We start from the raw sequence: 27,996 nt of genomic DNA, 5'->3' as shown, positions 1-27,996 counted from the left end.
CATTTGCAATGTAGGCCTATATGCCTATACAAACAACACTAGTATGGGACCCAAAACTGCATGATATGGTATTGGTGCAATAAGATCAAATTGCCTACTATAAAAAAAAAGAAAAAAAAAAGTCATGTATACAGAAGAATGGAGATAGGATCTTAACTGCAAGATGTGGTAAACTATACAGTACCGTATAGCTTTAACGAAATCAAATAGTGTATCAGGGCTGGCGGAGGGTTTTCAAAAGTGTATAGGGGCCCACTTCAAGGTTTCATGCGCTAACAAACCCCCCCCCCAAAAAAAAAAAAAAAAAATACCCACAAAGTCCTCAGCTCATCTCTCCCCTTCCATTTCCGCGTTTCTTCAGCTGACAAGCAAAAAAAAAAAAAAAAAAAAAGGTCTTCAGTGGAAAAACATTACCTTACCGCACTCACACTTCAAGATCTCTTATCTATTTCTATTTAGTGCCACTTACATATAGTAATTCCGGGTTTAAAAAAAGTGGTGGGGGCCCTAAGCGATTACACCTTATGTCTTCCTTTGTATGGTGCACTTTGTATGGGCCCCGAGCCCCCACGGCCCCCAAGGTTCCATCGGCCATGTGCATGTATTTGGGAATGCAAACCGACAATATCAGGTACACGGTTTTCAAATGGCTGAGATATCCAGAAACAGGGAGGTCCTAATAAAAGCTGAGACCTACCTTTCATTAGGACTACTTTGTTTTACTTTGTTTATCTAAAAAAAAAATCTTGAAAAAAAAAAAAAACAACTTGCAACACCATCAAAGAAAATATTGGAAATATCGGGCAACAATGAAACATACAGTCTGTAAGTCTCAAGCTGTCTGTCCTATACATAAGGTCATAAACTTTGATAAAGTTTGAAAACTTTGTTCTAGCCATTTTCAAATTTACTCCAGTCTAGACCCAGATTTTATCTTAAAGGGAAGGTATAGTATTGGTTGAGGTGAGGATATAGCCTTTAAATTTTTGCAAGATACTTAGTAACCACTTTATGAAATGTTAAAGAGCATACAATTTTAAAGGGGTAGTATAGTATTGGCTGAGGTGAGGATATAGCTTTTAAGTTTTGGTGAGATACTTAGAAACCACTATATGAAATGTTAAAAAGCATATAATTCTAGAGGGATTCAAAGTTCATTTGATGAAAATCAGTTTTTATATGGCTGAGATATCCAAAAACAAAGTAAAACAAAGAAATCCTAATAAAATGTGGGTCCCATCTTTTATTAGGATCGATTTGTTTTGGATATCTCAGCCATTTCAGAAACACCTTTCATTAAATAAACTTTGGATTCCTCTTGGAATTAACTCCTTTATGACATTCAATGGAGATGAATTAACATCTGTTGCATCTGAACATGTCTCATTCTTTATACTGTAATCCAATTCCAATTGACCAACCACTTTCCATGATTGCTTTTAGTTTCCCAAGAAATTCACACCTGCAAACACTTCTCCAAACTGTGATTCAAATTCTTCAATAAATTAGAGAATGCATAGCACAGAATGCAAAATAAAAGCCAAGAGAAAGACAAAGTATGATCTAACAAAGTACTTTTAATTTTCATTCATCTCTAAACTTGCATTTTAAACACATTATTAATGTGCTATCAAAGAAACTATATTATGCCTGCCACAACCAAATAACAAGCCAATTAGATAAAACAGAAAAGACACAATTGACAAATAGTCATAAGGGAACATAAGAAAAAGAAATTTATATCACATAGATTTATCAGATTATTAGGAAAAACAACTTGCTGAGTGGTTAAGAGTACCTTTGTAAAATTCACTGCTGGAAACAAAGTTGTGGTTTTGAGCAAAAGATAGCATCTGATATTCCTATCAATTCTTTGAAAATTAAATGGCAATGAAAATGCCAATATAAGTACTGTAAAAGTGGTTTCTTTCGCGGTGGTTTTATTTTCGCGCTTTGAGGTTGAACCGCGAATTTAACATCATGCGAAAATGTTTTGAAAAGTCGTGCGAAATTAACCACGCAAGGAAATAATGTTGTTTTGAACTTGCCGCTTGTTACAACGCTATTGCGCACATGCACACACGAAGATTCCGCGCATTGAGTGTATTGATGGTCAACACACACACAGTGATACCGCGCAATGTAAGTCATCTTAGGTAACAATAGTTTTACAAGCATGTTATAAAGTACTCGAGAGACTGGATTTTAGGTAAGCCTGCATTTAATTATAATTTCTATTTAACAAATAAAAGAATAATTGGATTATAGTTTGGGTTTTCATGTGCACAATAAAACAGTTTTTGCCGACCGTGAATTTAAACACACGTAAAAAAGTCGGCACCGATGGAAACCGCGAAAGTATCTGTACGCGAAAGAAACCACTTTTACAGTACATATACAAAGAAGCTTACACACACAAGAAAAAAGCTCATGAGAAACTTGACAAATACTAGTTTGCATAATGTGAATTATTGACCTAACCTTACAGCACGTGATTATCAACTGCTCTAAAAGATGCGTAAAGACTGTGCCATTTAAACTTCCTTCAAGACCTAATTCTTCGGAGACTACAAAAGGTGAAGAAGCTGGCAAAAAGACACTGGCAGTCAACAAATACTTATCAAACTGTCTAAGTGTCAAACTTGCTAGCTGCAAATGAAATATAAGTACATGCATGTGATGTTGCCATAAGCTATGAGAAAACAAGAAATCTGGCAGCAAAGTTACTACACAGTAATAGTGCATGTACAGCAACCTGCAAATTTGATAAAAGTGTTTGTGTATTGAAGAGGACTAGCATAAATCTACATATATCTAAATTCATATAATGAAATTACAACATTATTGTATCATTTTAAACAAAGCAGGATTTCTTGATGAATTCTTTGACGGCATCACAGTGTTAGCCTCCATATTGAGAAATAATGTTTTTTTGTTTCTTTTTAATTGTTGCACCTGACACAAGTGCAGAATGGAGACTAAATAAATTATGCACATAATCATCAAATGTTATTGTCAATACTCACAGGTGAGTGTATCACACTAAAAAAAAAAGGAAAAATCTATAATCTCATATCTGATGCTTTACTTACACTTCACATTTTTTTTTAATTCTTAAAGGGGAGCACTTTGGACATGACTGTTTGAGAAGGAAAAAGAGTATCTATATTACATAAGGAAGAATAAAACCATATGTTGGTGAAAATGTTGACTTGAGATGACAGAAAATTTCTTTTCACTCATGAACACACCCTGACAAGTTCCATTACAAAGTTGGGCTTCTTATAAAAACCTCACCAACACAGTTACGCATTACCATATGGCTCCCTTCAATCACACAGTGAATATGAACACAGACATTCTGGCATTATTGAATACAAGAATGAGTACAAAAATGAATACAGATTTTATCTTAAAGTCTGATTAGATGAGTCACAAAATTTTGAATGACTACATAATAAGCATAGTAACTAGCAGTGAGAACACATTTCAGTACAGCAACGAAATAGATTAAAGTATATGTACATAAGTCTACGGTTAAAGATAAAACAATAAATCAACTGTACAGGAAATCATAGATAGCATGTTTTCACTGAGTACTGCTATCATCTATGCCTACAAAAATACGACATATTATATAGAAGAAATGACTCTTCTCTTCCCTCCGATAACTTATTCTACCTTCACAACTGGGCGTAATACGTAGTAGCCAGCAAATTCACTCTAAATATGGATTAACTTTGAACAGAGCCGTATTGATGCATAGTGAATACATTAAGCTTCTATTGATAATAATCAATGATATTCAACTTGTTCCAGGGACTCTATTTGAGAAAGGCAAGACTTATCACTTATTACATAAAATTTGAACTGCTATCACTACTTTCCAGACCCTATTCAATGAAGACATGTGAATACAAATTTTGTACTGTTGATTACATAACCAATCTTTGCATATTTAGATTTACATCATATTACTTTGGTTAATTTCTTTCTTGCATTTGCAATAGAACTTGTATATCACAAATCACAAAATACCCCTTCTCACTACCCTGTTCATGGCAGATGGTGAAATCTACCACTGAGTAGGAACACAATAAATATCACTGTGATTTGTTCCTTTTAATATTCTCAAAGATACATCTAATCAAATACCTCATTATCACATACCTGACATAATCTGATACAAATGATAGATATGATACAAACAGAGAAATCAGCTCTGACAAAGCATATTACATGTATCTACTTTGTAACATTGTAATGCAGTATAGAAGCACACTGAATTAATGTAAACATAAGAGCAATGAACTTCTAATGCAATGTTTAGAATGCCTTGTTCTATGCAAGTCTGGCAGAGAGAGAGAGAAAAAAAAAAGGAAAGTCCTCTTCTGACTGAAAACAAGCAACACTCAAATGATATTCGGTGAGACCATCATTACCATCATCTCACTGAAGTCTTCTTTTACTTTGGAAATCACAAAAGCCATCCTTTCAGAGCTGCTTATCCATCTCAAAGATGTCAAATTCCAGCAAGTCCAACTTTGCAAACCAATAGATCACCAGGCTCTCTTCCTTCAACTTTCAACATTTAGTGTCTTATAAAACAATTTGTATACAAGATTTCACACCGCAAAAGAGATTGGTACAATTCATATATGTATGAATGCTCTACTCTGAAAAGAAAAATACAGACTGTAGTACAGAAAGGGCAAATGCAGTACTTGATCAAATCTACTAAAATAGTACCTGTGGTCCAACTTATCTCAGTGCTGTGCTGCATTGGTCGAGTACTAGTCTGAGTATATCTTTGGTGCCAATTTGCTATCTATTTTGTTGTCTTTCAAACATTATGGAACATTAAGAGCACAATTCTACCTGTACTTAGCAAACAACAGAAGTACTGATTATATGCCACACACGATGATCTCCTGAATATGTTGCTTACAGAATTCAAGTACTAACGCCACAATGGCTATAATCCAATGTGTGTTGCAATCCTAAGAAACTTTTTGTGTAATACACAAGTGTAGATAATACCACTCGTTTATGAATACCACTTGTTCAAAAGGGCAGTAACCCCAGGACTGAATGGACGCAGCAAATTCTGTTGAACATTTATGAGAGCAAATAAAGTCTTGACTGCAAGCATGAAAGTTAGCCAACCTACTCAAGTGATTCTTCACTGCACATGTGATTTTTGAGCTATAATGAAATATTGAAGCATCATCTTATCTTGTACACATTAACATCACTTGGTAGCAATAAAAATGCATGCAATGTGTCATAGATGGATCACATCCACAGTTAACCATGAATAAGCTTGAATACATGTTCTGAATCTCCATACTTATCAAATGGTGGCACTTGATATCATTACCCTTTTTTTTTTGAAAGGGGTAAATGAAATTGAATGCACCCCATGTGAATGAAAGATTTAATGAAAACTTGCCAAAAGCATTCTTCTCTACAGTTTGTTGTAAACATTCCTCAAAGTTTGACAGGAAGAACTAATAAATATAGTTTAATGATTCCACCGTAGCTCTTGTAAACAAACTATCAACTCCATATTCATACCATGAAGACAAAGGTATTGAAAGTACTGTGGTACATGCAAATTTAGACTTCATGCGAGTGTTCTTCTTGGCCTTAATCACAGATTGTAAAACTGGTACTGAAACAAAGTATCTATTAATTTAGGTAATTCACTTGTGTCAGATTTATTTAGGTGACATCAAGTACCCATGATTTTGATGGGGAGTAATCTCTATGTTTGTTGATGTGTTCAATTCAGCCTATCTAGAACCATGGAGCTACAGAGATCCATGCTAGAATGGGGCATTCTCCTTGAATTCGCTCAGGGCCTGGACAGGGTTGACCTCGCGCTTCTTAGCCGCCCGCCGGACCTTGGAGTGGACCTCGTCGGGGATCTCTCGCCGGACCAGCGGCTTCTTTTCCGGCGCCTTCATCTTCCAGAGGACAACAGGAGACTGGGAGAGGAGAAGAGAAGAAAGAAGAATACTTTGCTGAAATACTGATACTACTAAAAAATTGAACCCCATCCAAACAACATCCAAGTCTTGGAACAATCTTTTTAACATTGTCATGGTTAAATCTTTAAAGTAACACCAATATTATTCGATGATCATTATCATTATCATTATCAATTCCACCTAATCACACTCAGAATTTGCTGGACTCATTGCACTTAATTGTTTCACAGCTAAGCATCATGCTCTAACTTCTTATCTTTAATATTTCTTTTCTTTTTTCTCTTTTTTCAAGGCATCAATTCTCAATTCTACAATTCTGATTCATGTTTTCTCAACAAGCAACACAATGTACAGCCCAATGAAGAGGCACACTTACATAGCCAGTTCCAGTGTTGACCTTTGACCTGTATTTGGTAGAGGCGACGTAGGAAGCTTTCACAGTCTGGACCACTGCACCCATGAGGTTCTTGGCAGCTTGGATCAAGGATGTGGCACTGTCCAACTACAGAGGGAGACAAACAAGATCACATACCTATAAATCTATGTCAACATATCACCACTACATGTACAGTATTCTGACCATCTCTATATCAAAGACATGTAATTACAAAAACAAGAGCACTTGGGGCTTGACCCTCACCTGAGCTTCACTATAGATTTGACCTGCACACGACCTCCCTGTGGTGGCCCTTGATGGTGGGCCATGAGATAAATTATTACTACCTCTTCAGAGGAACTACGAACACTTACCTAGAGATGCTATAATATAGTTACTTGCATAGAAGGATGATGATTGAAATCTTGTGTTCTAGCCCTCAGTAGCTCTGTCCCCAGGCCTCTATGGGCACCGAATTAATGCTCCTTTTGAATAACTTTGCATTCCCTATTTCCCTAGGGATGATTCAAGCCATTGTTGTTATCAATGTCATATTGTGACATATGTTCAAATTGATAATCAGCACATATGATCTCCTATTCTTAACGAGACAAACCGTAAGGGTCTAACACTAACCAAAACATCTCACTTTGCCCTCATGGCACTCCACCTGAGGCAAACTATTCTCAAAATCTCAAGATGTTGTGCTGCAGGTCCCCTGGGCAACATACTCCTACTGTTGGGTATTTGGACCACACTTCATACCACCATTTGCATAAACTACAATCCCCTCACTCCACTGATGATTCCTGCCAAGTTTAGTCAAACTCTAGCTCTGTTTTTGAGAGAAGATAGCTCCCTTGATTCATGCAGCTCAGGTATCTCAACCTGTTGAGGACGGACTGATATTGCTACAACACGCATTTCCCATAGACACTTGCCCGAGTTAACTTGGCACTCATCCTCAACGGGTTAAAAACTCAGGATGATGATGAAAGAGTAACCTACCCCTGAGAGGACGAGTTCACCACTGATGTTCTGTATCTCTGCCTTGACCTTGCTGGTGATATTCAGCTGGTGACAATAGAGGGCGATACGCTGAAGGTACGCCAACAGGTCCTCCTTGGAAGACGAGTCTGGGCACTGGAAAAACAGAAAGAACTTATTTTCATATGATGCACAGAAAACACAAGAGCAACAAAATAAACTCTGAATGAGTGTGCGTGTATGTGTGTGTATGTCTATGAGTGTCTATGTCTATGAATGCATGTATACAAGTTCGCGTCTATGAATGTGCATATATATGTATGCTTGTACGTACACTGTACATAGGTATGCATGCATGCTTGTATGTGTGTATGCATATATGTATGAATATATGTGTGTATGTGTGCTTTGATGTATTATGTATGTATGCACAAGTATGATTTACATGTATCAATCACCTTTGCCACAATATCCATTCCTACAATCACACAATGCCTCTGTACTCTAATCTGACTTCTCCAGTTATGTTTAGTTCAAATCCCATACCAGCTAGCTTGCAATGGTTGTCAAGCTTATAAAAAAGGGCAGATCCATCACCGATTCTTTATCAGGAGTCAAAATCATTTCATTGTTAGGGTATCAAACCAAACAGTATACACATAATCTTCATGAACAAAAAATTCTGATCTGAACTCAAATACAGTCAAACCTGCCTTAGCGGCCACCTCTCTATAGCGGCCACCTGTCTATAGCGGCCACTGAAAAATCCCCCCGAGAGAAAAGCCATGTTAAAGACCCTGTGTATAGCGGCCACCTGTCTAACGCGGCCAGCGGCCACAAATTTTGTTTCCCGTGGTAGATTTTAACCTGTCTATAGCGGCCAAAAACCTGATGGAGCCGTAGCCGAGCCGATAATTCAGTGTGTTTTTCTGCTTTTTAGCCGTGCCAGTCATTCCTGGGCAACGTTCAGTGATCGCCACCGTTGCATTCATCACTTATTCAGTCCCAATAATGCACTAGTGTTAAGTTTTCTTCATGACTGTGCACATGCTACGGTTACTGTCAACAATTTCATAAACACCGACATTGTTTTATGCATGATACACACGTGTGCATACGTACACACATACATGTACATGTAAGTGTTTATAGATGTATACAACGATAATACATGTGCATTTAGGCAATGTACACAAAGATGGATTACCTGTCTATAGCGGCCACCTGTCTATAACGGCCACTTTTTCCGTTTCCCATGGGTGGCCGCTATAGACAGGTTTGACTGTATCTGATCGAGTGGCATGTACAACTGCTTCAAACTCAATCAATCTAGACATAACATTTCAGATATTCAGATATTGGCTCTTGAACTTTAATGGTCCTGGATAAGAATAAGGTGCAATGAATTCCTTTTCATTGTCTGTCAGTTGCAACATGACTTGATATGCTCTTTAGTGAATGGAGATGGTGCAAATAACCATCCAAGCCTTACCTGGTCTGCAATCTGACGAGCCAGCTTGTCTAGCTTAGTACCAATGTCTGCGATCTTCTTAGCAGCATTAATCACATCCATGGTTGTCTTCAGCTTACCCTTGCCACTGGAGGAGGGAAGATGGAAATGAGAATCAAAGTTATGTGGGGAGCACCTTGGAATAGTGGTTGAAGACTCTGGACTTTGAGCCAAAAGGTTCTAGGTTCAAATCCTGCCAGGAATGTTCATCACTGGACAAGATATTTTGCCCACAATGTCCCTTTAGATCAAGGTGTATAAATGGGTGAGTGGCCCTCTAGGGGAGCAATATTCACACTGAAGATGCTCCCCTGGGATAATACGCATCTACAGTTTCAAAGCTCATCATGATATACGCTCGGGTGCATTCATGTTAGCAGGAGTTTTGTAGACATGCATGTAAGCAAAGACAAGCTACTCATCAATGATTTCTTTCTTGTTTCAATCACACTGACACATAACATTAGAATCCCTTGTATCTGCACATAAATATAATGAAGCCCCTACATAATACCCTTGAACTGATTTCATTTTCATTGTGTTTTTATTGCAACAAAAGGACAACTGATCTGCAACATGGGTATCTAATAGTTCAACATAAGCATAAAATACAAATAGTGAATTGTCACAGGTGCAAAATATAGAGGTGCTCTATTCAACGAGGCAAAGCCAAAGTTAAAGTGTGCCTCATATTTCACTGAGAATGAAATCTTGTTCCATTGCACAAGACCATACACTATGTGTTTTATACATCACCTAAAACATCAACAGATGTGGTCTGCACAGATTCTTGAATTTAGCACAGAAATGGCAACCCTTTATCATGAAAGCTGAATGTGTGGCACAGTCGTATAAGGTCATAAGCAAAAGTGGTCGAATGGTTGCAGTTGTTGCCAGTAAAATGAGTTACTGCACGCGCACTTGTAACAGACTATGAAAGTGCGTGCAGCAAGCAAAGATTTGCTTATTGTAATATCAAAGGCGTAAAATCAAAAACAAAAATCATGAGTTGATCACAAGTTTAACAGGAGTCAACAGAAATTGGTGATGTCAACCATGTACAAGCCATTTCTACTCAATCAAAATTGTACAGCTGACAAGTGACAGCGTGCAATGGTACTTTTAAGCGCATGTCACATGATGAGCAATCAACCAATCAGAAAGCTAGATTTTTTTTAAAAAGGTGTATATATAAATATATATATGAAAAATGATAGTGAAGTTTGGAGTGTGGCAGGCAGGGAGGGTGAGTGGACGATAAGCAGAGAGCGAGGGCGCCATTCTCACCGTGTGAAGTCCGTCATCTCCATCATGATCATGCACATCTGTCTGGCCAGGATGATGATGTCATTGCCGCTGTCGTCCCACTTGGCCATTTCCAGGTCCAGCTTCTCCTTCTCCTGACGGAAGAGTTCCACCTCCTCAAGAATCTTCTCTTTCTCCTCCGAGGGCAGGTTCCTCATCATGGCCTGCAGGAAAGATGTGGGGACAGTGTACTCAATTGTGTTGCTTCTTACCATCTTGTCAGTGAGCAGTTTGTATGTAGTTTCGTATACAGCTTAGCATTGCTGTTGATTAGGACATTGTATTACTTCCAGAGTTTTTAGGACTCTGGTACTCTAGATAACTCACTAATGACATGTTTATATTTATCACCAAAGTCCAAAAGTGATTTATAACATACTATTGACCAAAATACTTTTAAATTCTAGAATATCATGTGTGTATACAATAACAGTGAAACCTAATTATTTACTTTTTTCTTAAAAATAAAGCCTGAATTGTGTGCTAAAATACAAACTTACTGTATAAGCTGTTATTTTCGCAAGGGCTTAATTTTCGTGAATTTCGCAAATTACAGTTGGATCGCGAATCTAACAACACGCAAAAATGACTCCATGCACTGTGTTAATAGAGCATTAACGTAAGCATTGACGTCAATCGCGAAAACAACATTTTGCAAAAACGTCTATGACCTCGTCATTTGTGAAAATATCTGTACGTGAAAATAAAAGTGTATACAGTAGTATAAACAGTAGACCAGGTAAAAACAAAAATTGACATGATTTGTACAATGCCTGTGTATTAGTTTGATGATAAAACTTTGCCCTGCTCTCATATTCCATCAGTCCATAGGAGGATTGCAACAATTTAACAATGTTGTTTAGCTCCCGGCTCTGGGAACATAGGCAAAAATGTTGACATCGAGGGCTACCACAGGTGGTTCACCCAGATGTAATACTTGCCTATAAATTCAATTGAATTGAATTCAATTCAATTCAATTCAATTCAATTCAATTCAATTCAATTCGATTCGATTCGATTCGATTCGATTCGATTCGATTCGATTCGATTCGATTCGATTCGATTCGATTCGATTCGATTCGATTCGATTCGATTCGATTCGATTCGATTCAATTAATTTCATTTCAATTCAATTCAATTCAATTCAATTCAATTCAATTCAATTCAATGTTTGAGAAAGTTTGAACGGCTAGTATATGAGCATTGCTCACCATGCCAGTACATGTTACTGATCGAGTTAAAGATAATTCAAGGGCATAATAATAAGAATAGACCATCCAAAAAGGGGATTTTGCTGATCATGTTTGAGATAGTTTGGGGGTTAGATCTAAAACTAGCTTACCCTGGAAGTGACTCCTTCTGCAACATCATCCATCTCATACGCCTCAGTGGGATAGCTCGCTGTAATCATTGAAAGAACATATAACAAGTAAATATCAAGTTCAACTCTCTCTCCTTTACAACAAGGTCTCGTATTACGAGCACACATTAACAATGAGACGTAATCATCTAGGGAGAACAAAATATTTGAGTGCAAAAAATTAAATTACTACACATGCAATATCTATAGGGAAGTTTAGCTCTAAAACCATTCTTACTAGAACAACAAAACACTACATGTTATTATAAAGAACCCCTAACAGACATTTTATGAAAAAAAAAAGCATTATATGACTGAATATAATACTTAATACAAGGCAAATCAATGAAAATGTCTTAGAACAAGAGGCTCTGGGGAAGACAGTCCAGCACCCACATCATTGATATCACAATACAAACTTGAAGCATGACAGCCTCGGCATGTCGAAATTGTATTTCTTAACAAATAGATATTCACATTCTGACATTCAAAAGGCATAAAATGATATACAGTCAAACCTGTCTATAGCGGCCACCCAAGGGAGACGGAAAAAGTGGCCGTTATAGACAGGTGGCCGCTATAGACAGGTAATCCAACTTTGTGTGCATTGCTTACAAGTACATGTACAGTATCATCGTTGTATCCTTACATGTACTTGTATGTGTGTACGTATGCATACACCGTGTGTTTCATGCATTTAACCATGCCGGTGTATATGAAATTGTTGCACAGTAGCATGTTTATTGTCGTGAAGAATTGTGCATTATTATGACTGAATGAGGGATGAATGCAGCGGTGGCGATCACTGAACGTTGCCTGCACGGCTACCGAACAGAAAAACACGCTGAATTATCGGCTTGGCTACGGCTCCATTGGGTTTTTGGCCACTATAGACAGGTTAATATCTCCCGCGGGAAACAAAATTTGTGGCCGCTGGCCGCATTAGAGAGGTGGCCGCTATACACAGGGTATTTAACAGGGCTTTTCTCTCGGGGGGATTTTACAGTGGCCGCTATAGACAGGTGACCGCTATAGACATGTGGCCGCTAAGGCAGGTTTGACTGTATATCATTGGTGTTGTGTAAGAGGACCATTTGCTGTAAATGCTGTGCACAGATTTAGCTGACATTCAAAGACGTTATAAAAAAAATGTCAACCTAACTCACATTTGCTCTTCATGTCATACTCCTCTTCATAGTCCAGCTCCGTGTCAGTTTCAATCTCATCTGGATTCTGGAATATAACAATAGCACGAGACAAAGTCATGTTCATGTTATTATGAGTGAAAAACACGCCAAAGAGAGTAACTAATTAATATTACAACTTGATCATATAACTATACCTGTTCAGTAATGTAAGATGTCAATGTCATTCTTTTTTTTTTCTTCTCTCTCTCTTCAAGTTTGCTTATCTTTTCTTCCTCTCATTATACTGGCCAGGTTTATGGTCGCTTATTTGAATGTGTTTGTTCATCTTTAAAGGTATAACCCTGTGAATTCATATCATGTGCATTAGTCCACATCATAAAAACACTCTAAATGAGCGAAAAAAAGGGAAGGTGCAAACATGCATTGTCAGCTTGGGTGTATAGAAGCAAGTGTGTCCATAACGCCGGTATTCGTTTACGTATCGATTACATAATACCCAAACGCAAAATATTTGGGTTACGATATTCAATGCGGAGTAATAGATGTGTATGCTTGTGTGGGTGTATGAAAATATGTGATGCATGTGTTAAAGTTTTTGCCAACGGGAGGTGTACGCTGTATATGTGAGGGGTAAAAATGTCGAGTGTGTTCAAGAGAGTAATTGTATCCGTTTTTTACTTGTATTACGATCCATGAATGTTTTAATGTCTGACTTTTTTTTAATAGTGCTTTGGAAATTGAGTTGTGAAATGAATAAGCAATGTTACAATGTTATCATATGATTATATCTGTTCTGTAATGTAAGCTGTTTTTTATAAGTAATTTTTATGTGATATTGTTATGTTGTGTTGTATTACTGTGTAAACTACCTCAATTCGGCCTTGTTAGGCTGCCATGGTAGTTGTTTTTTACACCATGAATAAAATAAATAAAATAAATAAAATAAAATTAGTTATCACTGTATTTTTTTTTCCACATTCAGAAACAATTGAAATTCAAAGTACTGTGCAAACATAATATGATATAACAAATAACAAGAGAGAAATCTATTTCTGACATACTATCAACTGTTACCTTAACAACAACAAATTGAAGAGTTTAACACATTGATGCAATTTCCTGTATATTGAACTATGTGCATGGTTTGTTTGGTACTCACCCTGTTCATAAGAACAGCTCTTCTGATATCCCTGACACCATCATAAACCATGCGGGATGCATCAATGAACTCATTCTCATCAGTATCCTTGGGAGGACTGGAGCTGAGGGCATCAACAGCTATGTCCACCATGTTTGAGAAGTGAGGGATGACTGCAGCAAATAAACGGAGGATTTAAAACTATTGGTCACCTGTGTAACATGTTACAGCAATACGCATACACCAACATGGAAACATACAAGTTCTTCAATGCTGGAGCCTGATCGGATAAATTTTTGTTTGAGCCTAAATACATGACTTCAAAATGACCTTTTATTTCTCCAGTGCCTCATGGCCAATACAGAACTAGATGAAGATCTGCACAATCATGTGGTGTAGCTGTTTATGACCTGAATGAGAAAACAGATAATGTTTTGCCAGGGTTTTCTCATTACTGGCATTAATCTCCTGCTGTTAAAACAATAAATAAACTAGAAATGTCGCTACGGCGACTGGTGTATGCCTCCGCCATAATGCATGGTTCTCCTAATAGGTCTATATTACAATGTCTTGACAATGTGTGATGACAGTTTCACACAATTGGCAAAATATCAAAATGACAAGTTTGCCACAAATGTGCTGAATGTTCACTTTCCTAGAACTAGGTTCAATTGGATGAATGATTAAAACGTCAGAGTGCAGGTATTTGGGGGAACTGATGATTTTTACTTGACTTTTGACCCTTTTATAAGTTTATGCATTGAGTAATTTTCAAGGTATTGAAAAAAAGTATAATTTCAGTATCAAATGGTAAAAAAGTATTATCTAAACCTGGCCTTTGACCTTTGACCTCACAGTTCCAAAGAGAATCACTGTTAGGTAGAACATGCATAAATATATAAGTTTCATGATAATACCTTGAGTTACTTTTGAGATATGGAGGAAGAAGTGCAATTTAGCACTTTCACTTGACCTTTGACCTTTGACCTTTTGACAAGAAACTTCCCACAGAATATATATTGGGTTATACATGCACACATCAAGAAAAAAAAATCCTTCAGGCATTGCATAAATATAAGGAAAGTAGTGATATTTTGAGGAGTTGACCTTGACCTTTGACCCCCTGACCTTTGACCCATGACCCCCAACTTCCCTAGATAATCACTGCCCATCGGTACATGCATATATACTAAGTCCCATGAAGATACCTTGAACCATTTGCGAGATATGGAGAAAAACATGAAATTTCAACCTTTTTTTCACAAAATAATCTGTGACCTTTGACCTTTGACCCCGTGACCCTTAAATCCAAACAAAGTATCATCCCCCCAGGATATACCCTCATACCAAGTTTGATGCAAAACCACCTCACGGTTCTTGAGATATCAACAAAAACAAAACGGGACGGACGGATGGACGGACGGACGGACGGACGGACGGACGGACGGACGGACGGACGACCCGAAAACATAATGCCTCCGGCCACTTCGTTGGCAAAGGCATAATTAAAAATATGATGGAACGAAGAAATGCTTATTATACCATCAGATCTTTTCGGTATTTTGCACATATTTGATTTAAGATATATGTACAAGAAACATCTTGGAAACAACCTTCATTTGAGTAAGAACTTGATGTGTTAACCTTCAAAAGTGTATGTATGTGAGTGTGTGTGCGTGTACAGGTATCCACCTCAATGTAGAATGAATAAGAGGTACGTATGAGAGGGAGAATATAGTTAGTGTGATACCATGTAATCCTTTCCCCAAAATGTAGTTTCACAAAATCAAAAGGATACTTAAACTTGAGATATTACCTGAAAACTTCTTGTAGTACCTTCCAATGTCTTACAAGATCTAATGTTAATAAAAAAAAAAAATCATAGATAAACATGCTAACTAGCTGATGCTACATATCCTGTCAATGTCAGTTAACTGTATGGCAGTTCAAAGGTTACTGTAAAACTTGATATATTCGCGGCATAAAATTTTCGCGAATTGGAGCCGACAACCTTTTTCGTGGCATGAAATTTTCGCAAATTGTCACTGGTATTCTAGGCATATAGTATGGACAAAAACTTTCGAGTGCATTTTAATTTTGCGAATCTTGGCGCTCGCGAAATTCGCGAAATTAAAATGCATGCTAACATTCATTGTTTGACAGTATTTTGGTGAATGAATCAACTTTGTATTGCTGCCAGAGTAAAAATTAACCCATTCTCTCCAAGATTTCAAACTCCTCAGAGACTATGTGTATGACCCTGTCGGAAATGGGTTAAAATTTCAACAAGTGACCAAAGATCCCGTTAATACCTTCCTCCTTGAGAATGTTCACTGCCTGCTTGACCTTGTCGGTGTAGAGACCGGGCTCATAGTTCAGCATCTCAGAGTTGACCACAAGACAGATGCGCGCTGACCGCCCCTTGACCGAGTTGGCGGTGACGTCCAGTGTCTCTGGATCCTGCTGGTGGAGCGCCATCACGCAGCGGTTCACGTCCTCCAAGATGTGACTCTCTGGAAGACAAAGGAGGAATAGATGAACAGCAAGTTAAAGTCATTGATCTCAATAGGAAGCAGCTGGATATCTCATTGGCCAATTGCTTTGAAGCCACCACACCGCCATCTTACCACACATGTCACCATTCACTTTGTACAGAGCTCACTACATCACATTGATCTTGGTGATGATTTCTGCTAGAAAATGTGTGCATGTCCGCATACAGTGTGAATTGTCCAATGAGATATCCAGACATTTCCTACAGAGATCAGTGGTTGAAGTACAATTGCAGTCAAGCTAAGAGGGAGAACAGTAGAAGGTGTTATTATCTGTACAGAGATTCTCACCTTTCCTTTGATGCTGGGAAACAAAATTTTAATTTTTTCACAAGAAACCAATTCCATTTATTCATGTAACATGCCTTTTTGGAGGCTAATGAATCATGAGTAAGACCATGGGAGAATGAAAAAGAGGTGAGGCATTTGGTTTTTGTGTCACTGCTGTGAACTGGCTCTAGCTCAGTGGTAGTGCCATGCGCAGTATCGTAGTAGGTGACATGGGTTGAAATCCCTGTCTAGTTCTTTTTTTTTCACTTGTTCATAATGATAAAGATCAAGCTCACAATATTATTTATTACAAAAAGTAACAGTAAAAACAAAAACCTCTATAAATACAATCTGCATGTCAAAACTGTCTTTCAGGTAGGTTGATGGGTTTCTTCTACACATGAATCATATAAGGCTGCCTGTTCATACTAACAATTGTCTCAGTTAGAATTGCATTCTCATGAGGTTTATGTTGTTGTTTTTGTTTGGCACAGGCAAATAGGTTACACCAGAAACTACACTGCATGCTATTCTTTGATCAATAATAATTGAGGACAAGTTAGATTGATATTCTTCATTACATGCAAATATGTTTTACACTCTTTGAGAACCGATATTGTAACACATGTTATGTTAAATGCCTGTCATATCTTCACACACACACACACACACACACACACACACACACACACACACAAAAATGTTCATCACTTTAAACTATGACTCTTAGTTTCATTTTGTTGCCTCTAGATTTTCTTGGTACACCGCACCGAGTTAGGGCTAACTGCTTGCTCAGCCCCCCCTTGCTGTTGCTATTTCACTCTTTTCCCTTCTTTATCCCTCTGTTGTTCCTCATCTTATTTGATGTTGCCTCCCTTTTCATCCTTATCCTTCAAAGGTTACCTCCATGGTCCTTGGGATCATCACTGACCCTCCTCTGCCTTTTGTCTGTCTGCCCTCCTTTAATCCCCCTCCCTTCACCTGTTGGGCTCCTTGCCCATGACCCCCAACCATCCCCTTTTGTTTTCTTTGTTCTGTGTCCCTCGCCCTCCCTTGACTGTTCTTGTTGTGTGTAGTCCTTATATGTGATTGCTGTCCCTGCCTGTTTGTCATTTTGCCTCTAATGAAGATTCTGCTAGGATTGAAAGCTCAGGCCCCTTTGACTCCACTTTTAAATTATGATACACTTAACTGAAAAGGATGAATTCAAAGCAATGATTCTACAGCAACAGAGGAGATGAATATGAATGTATGGAGGGAGCCCTCACCTGACACTGCAAGGAAGTCATCAATGGTAGTGATTTCATCAACAGCCTCAGTCAGAAGTCTGACCTGGGTCTCCCACTGGTCCTTGAAGACGTCCATGTTGTCCTGGGCTGCCTTACTGCGAGGTCTAGCGGCCAAGACCCGGGCTGCATTGATCACCTACACCACATGTGCAAAACAAACAGTCTAGATCTATTCCCTGTGTGGTATGATAATGGGACCTGGTTTTCAGGCTGAAGGCTGTCTACTGCGTCACATACGCTACCACTTACTGTATACGCCGAATATTTCGCGAGGTTTTTATTTTTGCGAATTTCGCGAGTCGGGTGCTATTCGCGAAATTAAAGACACGCGAAAATATTGACTATGATAGCGTGTACATTTCTCCCTTCAGTATAGGACTCCACGATCGCGAATTTTACCACTCGCGAAACTGTCGGGAATTCCCAATTCGCGAAGATTTAGACTCGCGAAATATATGGCGTATACGGTAGTACTCTGTGTGTTTATATGCATATGCAACCACTCTCCTTCACTCACACAAACACATTTAAATTGCACATTTCTAGAAAAGTTTTCAAAAGATTCCCCTAAAAACCCCAAATAAATGTGTTTCCTAAGATGTGTACATACATAAGTGACTTCTATTGTACTCTCATTGACAAACGGTTTTTGCTTTAGAAGACTATCGACACACTGACATATACATGAATAAGTGTTTCCAGAAATGGTTGGGTACCGTTACAATAGAGACCCATCGCCCTTCACCGCCTTCCCTGTCCCATCCTCCAACCACCCAAAGGACCCCTCCCCCCCCCCCTCCCAACAGGCACATACAAACAAACACACACAAACACACATACATCCTGACAGACTAATCTCTCACCTGTGGACAGAGGTTCTCAATCTGTGCTGCTGCCATGCGTACCATCTTCACTCCTTCCTCATTGTTGGACATGGAGCATGCCAGGTTGGCCACCTGCAATGGAGTGTGTAACCAAGAAATATCAAAGACTGGGATCCCAGACTGATGTGATTGCACAGCCATAAAAAGATGGTGCTTAAACTTCTACAATCCTGATAATAATCCACAAGCGCAGCATGCAAAACTTGTTCATCTGTCATCATGAGCAGGGCAACAAATCCTGTGCACAGCATCTATTTGGAAAGCGTGAGTGGTTCCAGGAGAGAGAAAATACACTGTACCACATGCAGACTTTGGCATTTATCTCACAATAATGTATATGGAGCAATACTATGACATAGATGAAGTCTGACTAATGAGGGGGTGAATTGACATTTCATCTTTATCGTTCACATTGCTTTCTGTCCTTTCTGATTCCTTCCCTGGTACTGATCACTTTTAAATGAAATGAATTTCAATTAAATTGTTGGAAAGATGCTTGTAAATGTTGTTGTTTTTTTAGGGTGGTTAGTAATTTGAAAAATTCATTCCCAGTTACTTTTGTCCTCACAAATTTTCAATAACAAAAATATCTGCAAATACTCTTGATTACATTTAGGATTAGATTTTTAAAAAATATGAAATTACACTGATTTTAAACTCAAATTAACCATAAGCCACCATAAAGATATTTTCAAGTACTGAATTGAACTGATTATGGTTTCTTCATGGTGATTTGAGAAATGTCGCAATAAAATATGTGTTTCAGAAGCAATGTATTCTCGGGATAATTGATATAATGGCAGCATCAATCTATAACCAAGTCCACAGAGAAAAATAAAAATCACTGATTGAAGCTCCTTACCTCCACCAATTTGTTAGCATGCTCCTGGAAGACCTTGGCGTACTTCTCAACCTCCGCCTCGTTTCCACTCTTGGCCGCCACGATGAGGACCAGAAGAGGGACATTGGTCTCCAGGAAGGAATCCGACACGTGGTCCACCACAGCCTTGCGGAGCTGGGAGAGACAAGCAAGGCAAAAATCGACAGCAGAGATTAGATCCTTTCTCATTAGCTTTGAAGAGCCCTATGACATCACAATATCTTTCACTCTCCATAGCTCTTTGCCATCCCTCTCTCTTTTTTTTTTGCAACTGAAATTCTGGTACAACATGAACAGGGTGCTAAAGGAAAGTTCTGCCACGGAGAGTAAAAGGCCCTGTGTGCTTGGCGCTCAGCACAGATAAGTCATAAAGGCATGACGCACATGGCGCAACATTCAAATCAGCTTCGCCTTGTTGAATACAGCACCTCTATCTTTCACCTCGTGGGAAATCTTGTACCATTGCACTCGTGGCCATTCACTGTTTGTATAAAGTCTTTTTGTTCAATCAACAGCTCCTTGAAGCCAATGCAAGCTTTCAATCGGGATCATTCTACATATTCTTTAGCTAGCTATTGACATATTGACGAGTGTAGAATTGTGACATACCTGTCTGCGAAGGTCTTTGGTTTTCTTGCACATTCTCTCAATGGCTTCATCCAGAGGATCACTACGATCTCTGCTCCCGGCCTAGAACAAACAGAGAAACAAGGGAAGAGAAAACAAGAAACAATCAGAATATCAGCTTAATAAGCTCTTACTGACTATGTGATATTACAACAATATTCCTGTTGTTGGCAATGATATCAGTGATAATGATATCAACAACTTGATAGACATATCTCATTTGCAACATTGAGAACCATTAATCCTCTAGTCTATATGTACAAACCGTATCTTATTTCTTGACTTAAAGGGGAAGGCTAGTAACTGATCAGTGGGAATCAGTGGAAATGCTGGGAGATGATTGTTCCAATCCTTATGGGATTCATTCAAGAGTTCATTGTATATCTATTGTTGTGTGAAAATGATTTGCTTCAGAATGGTCTCATATTCAAGTGATGTGCAGTTTAATGCTTCCAGGTTAGCGTCCCTGGTCAGTGACGGAGCATTAATCTGCACATTACTTGAATATGAGACCGTTCTGAAGCAAATCATTTTCACACAACAATAGATATACAATGAACTCTTGAATGAATCCCATAAGGATTGGAACAATCATCTCCCAGCATTTCCACTGATTCCCACTGATCAGTTACTAGCCTTCCCCTTTAAAGTTGACAATTTCATTGACGGGAAATGAAATCGACTGTTGAGACAAATACACAGGCATTTACATGAAATTGCTTTTGAACATGAACACACACACACATACCCTCTCAAAAGATACACACATGCCACTGAAAAAATCAGGGTTCACTATGGAAGCAAGTATGCACTTGTAGTATGTATTTCTGACAATGATATGTCAAAAATGTTTCTCGCTTTCATGAAATCATTCAGAGCTGCCTATTTGGGCAGAAAAAAAAATGTGCTGATGTACACTGAGAGAAAAGAAATTCTGAAGTAAAAATCAATAAATAAACAAATCTCTTAGTTGAAGGGAAAATTGCACATGCAATGCATGCAACATTTCGGAGAAAATATCATTTTGCACTTCAGTCATATTTTCTTCTTTTGGATGAAGAACATACATTCTGACTATAGTCCAAACATACTAGCTGACAGGTTTGTTTCATTTTTCCATCTGAGAAGATGGCTGGATAGCCCATATTCAGCTGCACTAGCTGGTCTTCCATGGGGTCCAGTTGGATGTGAGGGGGACCACTTCACCGGGTTATGCATCCTGCTCTTTGCGATGAATGAATGAAGTGGGATCTTTTACATGCATGAGTTGTGACTCTCTGACACACAGGAGTTCTGATCATTGCACAGATCCTAGTAAGTGCACTTTCAGGGTCCAAGAATTTATCCTATTTTGTGCGAGCAAAAGAAAAATACTGCAAGTCTTCTCTGAACTCTCGGTCTCCCCTCCGCTTAAAGCTCACTTACACAATTCATGTACTCCGACAAGAGGTCCTGAAGGGCCTGGCGTACAGCATTGCACTCGGCCACGATCCTCTCCCGTCGGTCATCCCGGGTACAGGAGGAGTCTGCCATGAGGGCTGCCCCGCTGATGATGCTCTCCAGCCGTTCCTCCAGAGAGGGTCTGGTGCGTACCTCGTTGTAATCCAGAGGACTCATCTTTATCTTTTGCTGTAATAATCAAGAAAAACAAGGAAAACAAGAATGAGAAAAAATTTTCTTAGAAAACAATGCAAACTATAAAAGGTTTTTCATTTGGATCTCTCTTCACATATTTTTCTTTCTGTTTTGGGATTGAAGGTTGAGTTAAGACAATGCTAATGATATTCCTTTCCTGAGATCAAGTAAGTGAACAATGTATCAAATAATTCTTGAAGAGAATAATTTGTGTGAAATGGGAAAGGTATTGACCAAATTAGATATCTAATCAGACTCTTTTCATGACATATACATATAAAAATTTAACCACTCACAAAATCGTCTGTTATGTGCAAACTTCAGAATCACTATGCTTGCAAAATATTTGGTGTAAATATTATCAGTATGCTGTGCGGACTTACATCCAATTCATCAAGTGCAGCAATCAGCTCTCCTGTGCCTTCAATGTTGGGGTTTGCAGTGGAGTCTCCTGTCGCCTGGGAGACATTTGAGATGGCATTCATGGCATCCTCTAGCTGCTTGACGACGTAATCTCTGTTGGCTCGGGCCGCTGGGACATCAGGGTGACGCAGCCATGCCTATATTTCATGCAAGATTGATTCAAAAGGGGAAACAAAGTCATAATGCTGTATGAGCTGTGAGGGACAGTGCTTCATCTGCTTCCAAAGAAATCTGCTTCAAAGATACGGCTGTCATGCTCTGAAAGACTGGACTTGTCTTGAGACTCACAGCATAGGCCTCCTACTTCAACAAGGCCATCAAATGCAGTCAAAATGGTCTGCTTGGGGTGGTATTCTGAAAAGCTTCCAAAGTTTCTTCCTCAGTCAGAAACTTAGGAAGTGCCTAGGAAAGACAGAATTGGTATTCTGAAATTTTTTAACTTCTTAATGCAAATTAGGCCATCCTTATCCCCACTCACATCCTTTCTTAAGCCAATACAGAATGCTGTATCATAAGGAACCAACCGACAATAATTGCATATTATTGTGATGTAGGGTTGAATATGCGTGTGTGCGGCATGTCCCCTTTCTCATGCCCATTGTGAGCATCAAAGTACATGTTGCGCGCAGTGAATGACAAGCGCCTATCACAATGTTTTGCAGCTTGCTATATCTTTAACGTACTTAGGACAGGGGTGGGGCTTTCCTAAATATCTTCCTAAAATTCTTTCTTAAGTGCATTCTAGAATACCAACTTCTTCCTAAGTCAGAAATTTGCATATCTCATCCTCATTTGCATCTATTCCCAAGTTTTTTTCTAAGTTTAGGAAAAAAACTCAGGAACAGACTTAGGATGAAACTTAGGAAGATTTTCAGAATACCATTCAGGAAAAAAATTCTGACTTAGGAAGACAGAATACCACCCTTGGAGCTTACCTTGGAGGCAGTGAAAAGCATTGTACTGTGCTTCCTCAGGTCGGCTCGAGCTGCTGCCATCTCGTCACGTCGGCGCGGATCCTTCAGATCCTGCACAAAGTCACAAGATCACAAAACACGTTCATCAGTTGCTTGTAAGCTATAATTTTTTTGTAAACATTTGATCGTATGTGTTTTTTTATGAATTGTGGAAATGAATGAAATGGAATGATATTGAACATCTCAAGGATGGTGTGATTTATGAAAACTAACATGTTAATGTGGTGCGTAATTGTACGTTTAAAGTACCAAAATCTTATTATACATAGGCATTTGAAACTGTCACAATGACATGGGCTGTGGTTATGACCAGAAATAGTATCTGTCACTTCATCCAACGAAACAGATTACAACATCAATACAATGTCACATTATACATATGATATTCAAACCACCTTCATTCATATTACTGCTTTGAAAAGAAAATTCCTAAAGAGAGTGAACAGCATTTCCACAATCACACCAATAATGCATGCATAAGGATGGCCTCTTCCATCACATCACCAAATAGTAGAGCAAGAGAAACAAGAGCTTGCTAATTACGATTCAGCAATGTTTGCCTGGCACTACTGTGATAATGCAGTATTTGCTGAGAAAGTTCAAGAGCTCTCATCATACGTTCTGTCTGCGACCTGACAGCTCATTGAACTCCATCATGTCCTGTCCAAATCTCTTGAAGTTACTCATCAGGTCCTCTGGGTTCTGGGAACGCTTGATCTTCTCCAGGTCATCCTCAACCTAGCGAAGTGGAAAAGGAACAGGAATATTGAATGACATCGTTCTATTTACCGCATGATTAGGATGGCATAAATGTTGAAATGCCCACAAAAGGACAAACCCAAATATCACACACAAAAATAAGGTAGGCTGTGACAGATGTGCCATATACTCTGAGGGATGTAAGCATAAACTTTGCAGCCAAGAGTGATAGCACTGCCATCACACATACAGCTGCATTAGTATGATTCTTCTTGCCTTCTAAATTCAGCAATTATATCCGTATGATGCCTATATTCCATACAACGGCAACAACTTTGTATCATTTTCCATACTGTAATCAACTGGTAGACTACTTTAAAGACATAAGACAATCAAGAAATATGTTGGGAAAAATTGACAAAGATGTCCTTTGGCATTTGAAAATCATCTTTGTCTACCACTAACATTGCAGTGAAAAAGCATTCATTCCTTTAATTTTTTTTCCCTGTTGCAAGTACTATTTTCTTACTATACGTCATATTGTAATACTACAAATACATTCATTTTTTTCCCTCAAAGACTTACAATTCGAAGGGTCTGGAGGAGAAGGTGCACATCGACCATGTCCGCCAAGATGAGTAGTCTGGTGACGGCAGACAGCAAGGCACGGGCAGCCCTAACCATGGATCCACGTTTCACAGAGGAGCAAGGGTCTTCCGCAAAATCACTGGATGCCTTACGCATCTCTTCTCCTACATTTGCACAGAGAGGAAGAGATAATTTGTAGTCTCTCCTGTGATTTATGGATCAACGACAACTTGGGTGAATCAATCATTTTTAAGCTGGGAAAAGAAGGATTGAGAAAACCCATGTTTAACATACAAGTCAGCACAATGCCTGTTGACTCAATCTCAAGAAATGCAACTTCCAAAGGGATGCCCCACAGGTAGCATCTGAAAGGAACATTACCTCAGCTTAAAATCTGCACACTAAGCTAATCAATAAGACTGAAATGTCTACAGCATTTCCTGGAAAAGGATATAATTTACACATGCAATAAGGCAATTTCAATCAATTACTGAGGCTGAACCTAGTAAATGTACTGTAAACTACTACATGGTGTGTGAATAGTCAAACTGATACAAAAGTTTACAATTACTTTTTTTTTTTTGCTCTGACCTGCACAAAATCAAAAATTTTCCAAGCCAACATACCGGTACTGCGCACTTCCTCCACAGCAGTCAACATTTCTCTTTCGATCTCAGGGATCTCGTGAGCGATCTCCTCTCCTTTATCAATGAAGTTTTCTGTGGCCTTCACCACAGCTGCCACAAGCACATGGGCCTTCTTTGATCGCCCTTTCTTCATGCTCGAGGGCTTTGTGTTCACCAGTGTTGTGACCTAGAATGCATCGGGAGAAGAGTTTGCATGAGAGATGTTGTAGTTCACACTCACACTGATCAGTTTGATGTCTACAAGGAATTGCAAATATACAGTGCACTCCCGTTATAACGATCACGGTTAAGATAATGAAATTCCGGTTACAACGAAGTAAAAATTCAGGCCCCAACATTATATGCGCTGTGTTTTTTATTATTTGTTTGGTTATAACAAAATTTTGATATAATGAAAGAAAACTGCCAGTCCTGAGGACTTTGATATAATGGGAGTCCACTGAACATTGAAAAGACTTCCATTATTACACTCAACTTAAATTGATCATGTCATTTACATACTGCATATTTACCCGGTATGGTATGAACATACCAGTACACATCTATTCTATACATTACATTTCAACTGAATTTACGACCTTGTAAGTATGAGAAACTATCAAACAATATTTCATTTGTCCTTAAGAGTAATCTCATTTCGTAAGTCACATCTTATTACACAACTTACACTTAAACTGCCGATCTACATGCTCATAGAAATGTGTACAAACATATCCCACTTACATGAATGACTGCAAAATCAAAACCAAGAAATGACAAGCTGATGTGTTATTTTGCAAGTGTGAAAAAAATAGACCAATCAGAATTAACCAATGTTGTATAATTTGACTCTTTATTGGGCATTCTCTCACCCCTTGAGGGGAAAAATATAGTCAACAGTGATTTGAATGCATTTTATCTCAATTGAAGAGGGATGTACCAGAGGATATTTTGCCGACAACTTGCATTAATTCATCATCTGCATGATGATTTAAGATAAAATGGGAACATTACTCACCTATGAATAAAAATTTAGCCATTCATTGTATGAGAGAATACTTACTTGTGTTACCAGTGGTTCCAGTGTCTTCTCCACTGAGTAGGTGCGAATCTCCAGATTTTTGGGGTCCCATTTTAGGGTCAGGGTACCCCTCTGGGGTGATAGGCTTGCTGACATGGTGCTTGTTGAGAGACCACCTTCCTCCCTCACACTATAACTGACTGGCAGAGACAGACAAGGAAAAAAATTGCTGAGAGTGACAGTGAAAGAGAAGACAATGTTGACATTAACCTGTTGAAGATGAGTCCCAAGAATACATTGGGCAGGTGTCTGGGATATGCATGTTAAAGCAAAATCAGTCCATCCTCAATGGCTAAAATACTGAGTAAGTTGCCAATACCGGTAAACATGTAGTATCATTCCAATCAATAAAAGGTACTGTAAGAAAATTGGCCATAGATGGCAGCAGGCAGAGGGAAAGTACACTTTACTCTGTAGAACCTATGCAGGGTAAACACACACACACACACATAAGTGAAAGCCAGTGTGTGCTGAGTGTCTGGCATCCCCAGTTGGCTTGGGGTTTAAAAGGTCATGAGATATGTGTGTGTAATATGGAAACGACGTGGCGTGGATAATCAGACTGATTGAAAAGTGCCAATAAACATCACCACCAAAAACAAGAGAGTTGAGCTCAGTTCATAGCTAGTTCAGTACAGTCAGCTTGGTCAACAGTCACAGTTGAGAGTTCAATGCAGAGCAACATAGTGGAGAGTGCTATAAGTACATACAGCTGAGAGCTGCAGTGGAGATTACCAGTAGCTGGAGGAGTGTACAGCGCTGGACACTGTACACTGTGTGATGAGGAATTAGGCTGACACTATGACAGGCAGCTTGCTTTAGTGCAGCTACGACTGATATGATAATTACTGCTCCGCTATTTTAATAATCATTGTTACATCTCAATTTGCTACTACCCTGAATTATGGCAACCACCCTCACACTTTACATCAACTCATCACCAATTGTTCTTCAGTGCAAATTGGATAAATGGATCTTACTACATTTGTAGGCACTGAACAGACAGACAACGTTCATGGAAACATTTTTAGCTCTTTAAGAAAAATCCCCCTTTGGCTTTGAATGAAAATGTTGATGCCTTTGTCTTGAATTGATTGTTGACCAAGCCTGTGACTGTGAGTCTGTGACACATGTTAGTTGATAATTCTTCTTCATTCAATCCTGGTATCACAGACATAAACACATGCTCTGCGCATGTGCGCATTGAATAAATCACAAAAATAGAAGTGTACGCTGTCTTCTCACTACTGGCTGGTGTGGTGCCTGCTGTTAAACTATAATTCACTTTCACAAGAAGGCTACACAAAAGGTTCTACTAAAATGGTTCTAATTACTAATACTACTACTAACGTCAATTTGAACTGTGATATGTCTGTGGCGTACCTGTGATGTATTAAATGTTTATTTTGTTGTGATATCCAATGTACATGTACAAAGAATTTCCAGAGTGGACAATAAAGTAATCAATCAATCAATCAATCAATCAATTACTGTATAGTCGCCACTTGCGTGTATTTCCTATGCACTCCCGGGTTGGCGAACTAACGACAGGCACTGAATTAGTTCGCCGCCCATAGCGCAACACGTATCATTAGCACGTGTGTTATACACACACTTTAATGTAGGATGCATTGTGCATCATCGCGTTTGA

The 27,996-nt window shown here is 38.7% G+C and overlaps 1 protein-coding gene across 1 annotated transcript; it reads right to left on the bottom strand.

Moving 5' to 3' along the window:
* Window positions 1–1,598: 1,598 nt before the first annotated feature.
* Window positions 1,599–26,479, bottom strand: LOC139715750 (catenin alpha-2-like). Its single transcript, XM_071627300.1, has 20 exons — window positions 26,328–26,479; window positions 25,265–25,451; window positions 24,636–24,802; window positions 23,970–24,089; window positions 23,313–23,402; window positions 22,338–22,514; window positions 21,745–21,948; window positions 20,302–20,382; window positions 19,675–19,827; window positions 18,792–18,884; window positions 17,908–18,064; window positions 16,130–16,330; window positions 13,839–13,990; window positions 12,698–12,764; window positions 11,514–11,572; window positions 10,154–10,335; window positions 8,849–8,954; window positions 7,378–7,512; window positions 6,370–6,495; window positions 1,599–5,990 (listed from the first exon to the last, which is right to left on the bottom strand). Exons 1-20 carry the CDS (start codon window positions 26,439–26,441, stop codon window positions 5,829–5,831), a joined length of 2,733 nt encoding a protein of 910 aa, XP_071483401.1. The 5' UTR covers window positions 26,442–26,479; the 3' UTR covers window positions 1,599–5,828.
* Between the last annotated feature and the right edge of the window lie 1,517 nt (window positions 26,480–27,996).

The sequence above is a fragment of the Diadema antillarum genome, unplaced genomic scaffold (assembly GCF_040938485.1).
Source record: "Diadema antillarum isolate AM-2024a unplaced genomic scaffold, OU_Dant_1.0 scf00000054, whole genome shotgun sequence".
NCBI classification, from domain to species: Eukaryota; Metazoa; Echinodermata; class Echinoidea; order Diadematoida; family Diadematidae; genus Diadema; species Diadema antillarum.
The sequence above is the reverse complement of the archived record's forward strand: the minus strand, read 5'-3'. Positions and strand labels throughout refer to the sequence as shown.

Coding starts and splice junctions, on each gene's coding strand:
- LOC139715750 (XM_071627300.1), bottom strand. CDS start 26,441: ATGTCAGCAAGCCTATCACCCCAGAGGGGTACCCTGACCCTAAAATGG. Junction 21,949..22,337: donor CTGCACTTGATGAATTGGAT/GTAAGTCCGCAC, acceptor TGATTATTACAG/CAAAAGATAAAGATGAGTCC. Junction 18,885..19,674: donor ATGCTAACAAATTGGTGGAG/GTAAGGAGCTTC, acceptor ACTCCATTGCAG/GTGGCCAACCTGGCATGCTC.